At 38.5% G+C, this 9215-nt stretch overlaps 1 protein-coding gene and 1 pseudogene across 1 annotated transcript in view; one reads left to right on the forward strand and one right to left on the reverse strand.

Moving 5' to 3' along the window:
* Eif2ak1 (eukaryotic translation initiation factor 2 alpha kinase 1) overlaps positions 1–9209 on the reverse strand; it is a 41043-nt gene extending 31834 nt beyond the window's left edge. The window contains exons 1-2 of the mRNA XM_010642757.2: positions 9084–9209; positions 4723–4881 (exon numbers count right to left, since the gene is read on the reverse strand). Of these exons, the coding sequence (XP_010641059.1) occupies positions 4723–4881; positions 9084–9201 (277 nt within the window). The 5' untranslated portion in view covers positions 9202–9209. The remainder of the gene's footprint in view (positions 1–4722; positions 4882–9083) is intronic.
* Positions 588–1712, forward strand: LOC104875297 (annotated as a pseudogene).
* Positions 9210–9215: the final 6 nt, after the last annotated feature.

Here is a 9215-nt window from a genome sequence, read left to right on the forward strand (position 1 = left end):
ACAAGGAGAGAGAGGGAGAGAGAGAGAGAGCACACACACAGAACCGTGATGGTGAGCCTATGGCACCCACATAGCAGCAAGCATGTAGAGATCTCTCTGCAATGACACCATAAGTTGTATGGGTTGTTTCTTTCTAAACTAAAACCTCAGTATTCAAGTTACTGCAGTGTTGGCACTTTGTGATAAATAAGTGGATTTTGGATTGCAATTTTGGCACTAAGTCTCTAAAAGTTTCATCATTGACATAGAGGATATTCTCATCATGCCAAAAACTTCATTTAGATGATGAATTCCATTTGGATGGGTCACAGTACAAACATTTATTTAAGAACACCTTTAAGGCTGGGATCTGGCTCAGTGGTGCCATGCCTGCCTTGCAAGCGCAAAGTCCTGAATTCAATCCCTGGTACTAAATAAATAAATAAAAGAACACCTTTAGGTGGGTGTGATGGTACACCCCTATAATCACAGCACTCTGGGAGGCTGAGGCAGAGGATCACAAGTTCCAACCTAGCCTGGGTAACTTAGTGACTTAGACAGACCTTGTCTCAAAATTTTAAAAAATTAAAAAAGAGCTATGGGTGGTGTGTGAGTGACCCCGGCCTAGTTCCCTCTCCCACCGCAGTCTTGAACTGCACACTGAGCATGGAAGACGAGCCGGCAGTGGAGCAGAGTAAGATGATCAACCGCAATTTGCGGGAGGACAGGGAGAAAACAGCCAAAGAAGTGAAGATGCTATTACTTGGTGCTGGAGAATCTGGTAAAAGTACCATTGTGAAACAGATGAAAATTATGCATGAAGACAGCTATTCAGAGGAAGACTGTAAACAATATAAAACAGTTGTCTACAGCAATACTATACAGTCCATCACTGTAATCATAAGAGCCATGGGACAGCTAAAGATTAATTTTGGGGAAGCTGCCAGAGCAGATGATGCTTAGCAATTATTTGTTTTAGCTGGCAGTGCTGAAGAAGGAATCATGACTTCAGAACTAGCAGGAATGATTAAACGGTTGTCGTGAGATGATGGGGTGCAGGCATGCTTTAGCAGATCCAGGGAACATCAGCTCAATGACTCTGCATCATATTACCTAAATGATTTGGATACAATATCACAAACCAACTACATTCCAATACAGCAAGATGTTCTTCAGACAAGAGTGAAGAACACTGGCATTGTGGAAACACATTTTACCTTCAAAGACCTGAATTTCAATATGTTTGATATAGGTGGCCAAAGATCAGAATGAAAAAAATGGATTCACTGTTTTGAGGGAGTGACAGAAATTATCTTTTGTGTTGCACTCAGTGATTATGACCCTGTTTTAGCTGAGGATGAGGAAATGAACCAAATGCATGAAAGCATGAAACTGTTGGACAGCGACTGTAACAAATGGTTTACAGACACTTCAATCATTCTCTTCCTTAACAAGGAAGAGCTTTTTGAAGAAAAAATGAAGAGGAGTCTATTAAATATATGTTATCCAGAATATACAGGTTCTAAAACACATGAAGAGGCAGCTGCTTACATTCAGTGCCATACTGAAGATTTGAACGGAAGAAAAGACACCAAGAAGATCTACACTCACTTCACCTGTGCCACAGACACCAAGAATGTGCAGTTTGTTTTTGATGCTGTTACACATGTCATCATTAAAAACAACTTAAAGGAATGTGGACTTCATTGAAGAAGGGGGATGTTAGTAAAAGTTACTACACTGTGGAGTGTTGAGATCAGACATCTTTTGCTGCCTTGTGGGCAGCTGCAAGCATGACAGGACCAGGGAATGGCAGCAACATGCAGAACCTTAGCACTTTTTAGCACAATCTTCTGCATTAGGGAATTTTAATTGACAAAAGATACTAAAGTTAGACACTGGAATCTGAACAACTGAAAAGTGTGATTTGATCATCAAAACAACACTTGGATTTTATAATTTTTAGGGCAGATATGAAGTTGAGGTGCTGCATTCCAGAACTTCATTACATAGCTTACATTTTTTTCTTTCTGGACAAATCACCAATTCATTTCTAAAGTTTGTTTTTTTTTCATCAAGAGAAGAATAACTACTAAATTTATTTATTTGCAAAGAATCTTTATTAAACACAGTCTTAATTATGCACATGATGTGACTAGATCATCTGAAAAAGATTCCTCTTAATAGGAACTCTTTGTTTTTAACTCTTGGTATGGTCCAGAATATATTATTTCCATACTTAAAATTCTCTTCAGTTATTAGGGCTAATAAATATAACTTTTTGAATGAAATTACGTTGCTTTCCTGCTCAAAATACCATGATAATTTCTGAATGGTAATTATATTGACGAGTTCTGCAGTAAGATTCTAGCTCTTTTAAGCTTATGGTTGAGGTTAACCTTGTTTATATATATTAATTACCAAATTCCTAGACAAATGCTGATGCAGTATGATGAAGTCAGCTTCTTGGATAAAGACACACCAGGGCGGCTGTCAATTAGAAATGCAAATTGCTAAATTCCAAACAGAATCAGTGACTTTGCTGCCACATTACTACTAAATTAACCACTTTGATTCTTGCTTGTTTGTCTCAGTACAGCATGCTCGTTTTCCCTCTTCATGGCCTTTTTTGTTGGGAGACATCTAAAGTATATTAATGGGGCATGCTTTTATTTTGTAAATGTGGTGCCAGATCCCTGTTTGCTATTGTTTTTACTACAGCAATGTTAACCGTAATAAACCTTAATACATTCTTTTACCAAAACTATTGCATTTTGAGACTTTTTTTCCATTTTGTCATGTGTACAGATTTTAATGTTATAGTTGGCAGCAGTATTAAAATGGTGAGTAAAGAGTCCAGGTTTGCTCCTGTTTGCAACTAGTAATTTCTAGAAATACTGTCTTTTGTTTGTTTTTGCTTCTGCTGATTGTGCTTTGCCTTGTCTGAGAATGGGTTTGTTTAGGTAGAAGGGTTCCCTTAGTGTAACAATATTATTATTGGCATGAGGGCTTTATGTCCTATTCGTGTACCAGTGAAATGCAGTCATAATCCATCTTCCATGTTTACATTTTGTTTGTGTGTAGCACTATATTCAGTTCCACCTGCAGGGCCTTTTGAGCAATGTATAGCAAATGTCATTAAATTGAATGGACTGTCGGGCGTGGTGGCGCACGCCTGTAATCCCAGCACTCGGGAGGCTGAGGCAGGAGGATCTCTGTGAGAGATCAAGCCTGGGCTACATAGTAAGCTCCTGGTCAGTCTCACTACATAGTGAGACCCTGTCTCAAAAAACCAAAAAACAAAAATAATTGAATGAACCACTGGGAAAAGGCCAATGAAATGCATTTTCAATCAGTAATTTGAACTGTGCCTTTTGAGGTCCAATTTTTGGGGGGATTTTATTTCACCTTTTGATGTGACCATCTACTTGTTAAGGGGAAAAAAGATTGATCATCAAAGCTGCTTCAGAAAGCAAGCCATGGCAATTTCGTGCCTTTGTTGATCGTTATTTTAACTTTTACTTTTTTTGAAAATCGTAGCTATTCAGAGGGTATAATTATATTATCTATCAAAATTCTCTTTGTGGGTGGGAAAAGTTGACAAAGAAGAAAGGAAATTATCAGCATCAACTTATGGTTGATTTAATGCCCATAATGTGAATGGGGCTTGTTAGGTCTTAGTAATTTTGTGTGTATTTTTCCTTAATTGTATTCTGTAATGTAGGATCATCTATGAAATGAGAACTGATGAAATATTGTTTTTGTAATATTGCTATACAATGGGTTTAATAGAATGTTTTTGATAATCTAAAGTAATAGATAATCCAAAGATAATTTTTAAAAAGAGTTATGGCTGAAGCTCAGTGTGATGGTCCTGGGTTCAACACCCATTACCACACATATAATAAAAAAAAGGGGAGGCTGGGGGTGTAGTTCAGTAGTACAGCACCCCTGGGTTTGACCCCTTGTACCACACCAAAATAATAATAATAATAACAACAACAACAGTGATGAAGAAGAAGAGGAGGAGGAGGAGGAGGAAGTTGTAAAAGGTATCTATTAGTTTGAGGGTTTCTAACACTGAATAAAACTTGGGAAAACTTCAGGTAGAAAAGAATCCCAGAATCTGTGGCTGGAGATATTAAAGCCACTATAATGATCTCAGTCAGTAAGCTGAACCAGAGATAGCAGAATCCATAATTCCATTCATGTTAGGGTTCAAGTTTCTCATATAAGTACCCTATGGCAGGAATAACAATAAACATATGCAACACTACAATATGCAGCTGTTCTAGTGCTCTGGTTAAGAACTAGCTCAGAGAGAGTACATGGGATTTTCTCTCAGTTGCTCACCAATTAAACTATAATAGGCTTTCAAAAAGCATGGGAATATGCAAAATAACTTTTTTATTTTTTCAATTACATATAATTCTGGAGTTACCGGTGATCGTTTTCACAAAGAATTAGCTAAAGAAAAATATGAAATGAATTTAAGGAATGTAAATTCTTCACATTTACTTCACACCCAATTTTTTTGTTTTGTTTTGTTTTTTTGTTTTTCTCTTTGGTGCCAGGGATGGAACTGAGGACCTTGCACTTTTAAGGCAGGTGTGGTGCCACTGAGCTAAATCCCTGGCCCACACATTCAGTTTTTATACACCATCTCCTTCTTGGACCCACAGCATTAAACAATATGGTATTTTTTAAAGCTTTATTTAGCAAGATCAATTTATTCTTACTTACATTTAAACACCTGTTTTGAATGAACTGGATTTGTTTCATGCACACGGCTCAAGTGTTCCAGCAAAGAGACAAGCAGGAGTTGGTTTGCAACTGCAAAAGGGAATGATGGCTGTTGCAGAGGTTCTTTTAACACCTGGAGTTCTGCTGGAACATCAGATTCTAAAAATTAGAAAAGAAAAAATATATTGGTAAGCGTGTTTCATATAACAGAAGAGCATATTGTAATTAATAAAACAGGTATCATTTTACTGTAGGGAAATAAAAAACAAAAGAGGAGTTATGTCAAGTTGGGAGGACCAGCAGAAAGACACCATGAGGCAGAGGGGAAATAGTCAATAGTGACAGTGTGTGCAATGGGAGAACGAAACAAAACAATTAATACAAAAGCAAGCAAACTACTACCTGGGAATGAGATGGCTTCCTTCTTCTGAGGCCCAAGCATAAGTAAGGTTGGGTAAGGGAAAGAAGGAAAAAGGCTGGAAACTTAAGCCAAGCCCATGCTATGTACAGGTATTTTACATGCACAACCTCCTTTAATCTTCACAAAATAAAGAAGGGTTACCATCTGCATTGTACAGACACCAATCTTCAAGTAGTTAAGGAGCTAGTCAATCAGGCAGATCAGATTTAACTCCCAAACTGGTTCTCTTTCCGCTATGTAAGCCAAGCAGGCAGATAAGCTGGCACATAAAGCTCAAGCTCTCAGTTGAAGATTATTCAACCAGTAAAAAAGAGAAAAACTGTTTGAGGAAATTGTACTGGGAACATACATGACAGAGCCATACAGTAAACAAGAAAAGGTTAGGATGAGCTGTGTAAACCCTAGAAACAAAGAGGAAAGAATAGATCCCAAAGACAGCAAGAAAGAAATGGACTGGCCAAGGCTTGAAACACAAGGAAGGCAAGGCGGAGATGTTAATGAGCATGAACATCGGTAAGGAGCCGTCAGAGGAAAGACAAATACATTAACTCTTAAGAGTTGTTAATGCATTCAATTGGAAACACAATGTAGATACAGACCTTTTCTATCACCTACACTTCAGACAGCCCTGTTTCAAAGAGTCTATTCCCTTTTCCTCTACCAACTACTAAGGGTCCTGGATTTCCAGTACAGGCTTCAATCGCCAATATCCTCTCAGACCTACAGGTAGCCAAAGGAATTTGGGGGAGATGGGCATGACCTCCATATATGCAGATGTGCTACTCATTTTAAATAAATACTTAACTGTCTGAGTACAGGAAAGGAACAAAAAGGATGAAACATGTGGCCAGGTAAAAACTTCTCTATGTGAAAACATCTTAAAGTTAGAATTATAAATCACAAATTTAGATATAGCATGTATGTCTGTATTTTACATGACCAAAAAAAGTTATATAGAGCTCTTACAAGCAATTAAAAATTAAAAATTAAGCACAATTAAAAATTCAAATAGACACTGAGCTACATCCCCAGCAATTTATTTTTTATTTTGAGACAAAAAACAAGGCTTCTCTAAGTCACTAAATTGCCTGGGCTGGGCTCAAACTTGTGATCCTCCTGCCTCAGCTTTCTAGACACCTGGGATTATTATAGGCATGTGCCATGCCACCTCACCTAGCTTACATAGACACTTTTTAAAGCCAACATGAAACAACAAAGATTGCCATATGGTATTCTACAACTATCAATATACTTCTAAGTACAGTGGTACCCCAGTTCACAAACTTAATTCTCTCTACAATTCTGGTTGCAAAAGAATCATGGAATAAATTCTGCAATAAAATCACGACAAGAATTAAGTTTGTGGGCCAGGGATTTAGCTCAGTGGTTCAGTGGCCTGCCTTGTAAGCACAAGGACCCAAGTTCAATCCCCGGTACCAAAAAAATTCAAATAGATTTCACATAACTAGTAATTAATGACACACATATTAAAATCACTAAGTTAAACCAGGAGTGTTGGCACATGTCTGTAATCACAGAACTCTGAGACCCCAAGGCAGGAAAAGAGGAAGTTCTAGCCCATCCTTGGCAATTGGAAACTTTAAGAGACCCTGTCTCAAAATAAACACTAAAAAAGAACTAGGGTTGGAACTAAGTGCAAAGGCCCTGGGTTCAATGCTCACTACCACAAAATGATAATCATAATCATAATAAAATAACACATTACAGTCTTCCAATCAGATTGGAAGACTATTTAAGGGGGCACAGAAAAACAAACGTGTTAGAACATAAGAGGTACAAAAGTGTTTACAACCTTTAACAATACAGTGTAGAATTTAACATATGCAAACTTTGACCTGTTAATTTTACTTTTGTAAAATTACAGGAAACACCCAGGAAACAAAGCACAAGATTTTCCGCATAATGCTATTTAGAAAAATTGTTAAAGAAACTGTATGTACAATAAAATACTACTGCAATTGTTAGAAATGACAGTGTACAGAAAGACATTCATAAGTATCATCAAGTCAAGTAAGCACAGTATAGCCTGGTGATTTAGCTCAGTGGTGCCACCGCCTGCCTCCTAATTACAAGGACCTGAGTTTGATCCCTGGTACAAAAAAACAAAGCAGCACAGTATAAAGTAATAATAGTAATGAAAGTCAGGTGAGATGGTTTCACAGGTGGGCATATAAACCAATACAACCTTCCTGGTGTGTATCAAAATTTTTTTAAAAATTTATTATTCAATCCATCAATGCTATTTCTGTATATTTATTTTAAACAAATAATCAGAAACAAATAAATATTTGGGTTATATAACTATCCAACTCATTATTTCTAATGACAAAAAAAGACTCAAATCTATTTTAAATAATACAGCAAAAGTCCAAATAAATGATATTATGAATGTTTTACAGTCCTAATGTTTTTAAAGGCTAACTTGTTCCAAAGGAAATGCTAATATAAAATCAGGTCTAAAATACAAAACCTAAGTCAGATGATTGTGGCACAGGCCTGTGATCTCAGCACTGTGCGAAGCTGAGGCAGGAGGATGGCTGATTCAAACCCAGCCTGGACAACTTATCCACTTAGCTAAACCCTGTCTCAAAATAGGATTGTGCAGCATGCCCCAAGCCCTAGGTAAAGGGCAGCAGCTTGGAGGAGCAAAGGAAAACACTTAGGGGGCTGAAGCAGGACAGCACAGCAAGAGCCTATTTCAAAAATTAAATTAATTTTGAAAAAGAAATTATATTTTTCACAGACCTTGTTTTTCATTAAGAACAACTGTATCTGTACATGCTAGGCAATGTTAAGCACAACACTATTATCAGTAACCCAGGAGAAGAAAAAATTTAAAGGCTTATCTAAGATTAGTCCCTTCAAGAATAATCTTTAGTTTGCAGAAACTCTTATCATTCAAAAGACAGACTTGCATGTTTATAGCTGGGACTTTTCCTCTGAAAAACTTTCCATAGTATTGAGCTGCTGTAACATACGACGGGCGGGGGGTCCTACACAGCCGTTAAAAAAAGTTCTCTTACAATCTTTCTCTGCAAATTCCTCAGGTTCCTCACTCTGAGCCTTAACTTTTCTAAAACTTTTTCAACTTGTTTGCACCTTTAATTACAACACAGTAATTTATTTCATGCTTCGTTTATTGTCTGTAATCACTGCATTAGAACTACTGCACGGTTAAAACCTCCTTGAATCAATGTATTCATTCTTTCTGTTGGTTTTTGGTGCTGAGGACTGAACCTAGCACCTTATTCATGCTAAGTACCCGCTCTAACACTCAACTATAGATACAATTCCAATACTTGCCAAAACAGCTAATAACAACGACCTTCCTGCACTTTCAGTAAAATACTGAACACCTTGGCTTGGTTAGATCTTTTTAAGGACCTCTCACTTCACGCTGGTAACTTAACTTAGTTATGCCACACGTCCTAGAAACCAAAAGTCTCAAGAAAACTTGAGCATATATCCACACTGCCTCCTCACTATAAAAAATCATTACCAAAACTAGCAATAAATCAAAAGACAAGAGATACTACACGTCAAAATTAGCCAAGCTGTTGAGCGTATAGTCTGTAAAGTCCCATTTTAACAGTGGACGAAGATCATTCTCAAAGACTTACAAAACCATAGGGTTTAGAAGCTGGGAAGCGGCCTCAGGGAAGTTCTCCCCAGCCAATGGCCGAAGTCCGCAGAAACCAGGAACGGGAACGAAAGGAACAAGTCGTCCACGATCTTTCAATAAATATTTACCCTAGCTTGACAGCCCGCCCGCCCCGCCCCCGACTCACAACACCACCCCTTAAGGCCTGAGGCAACGATTGAGCTCAGGTCCCCGGCCCCGCTCTACTGACCCGACCGGCACAGGTGCACACATAGACAGGGCCAAGGGCTGCTCGCGGCACTCACTCCGGCGACTCACCGTCGTATTTGGGGTCCGCGGCCTCAGCGGGGAAGTCGATGGCGGGCGGCGCGGCTACAGCCCCCACCGCATCGCCCTCTGTCTCGCGGTCCCAGGCTCCGGAGCCGCCCCCGAGCATCGCAGGCAGCGAAC

Source organism: Fukomys damarensis, unplaced genomic scaffold, assembly GCF_012274545.1.
Source record: "Fukomys damarensis isolate Sample0158 unplaced genomic scaffold, DMR_v1.0_HiC HiC_scaffold_17, whole genome shotgun sequence".
Taxonomy (NCBI): domain Eukaryota; kingdom Metazoa; phylum Chordata; class Mammalia; order Rodentia; family Bathyergidae; genus Fukomys; species Fukomys damarensis.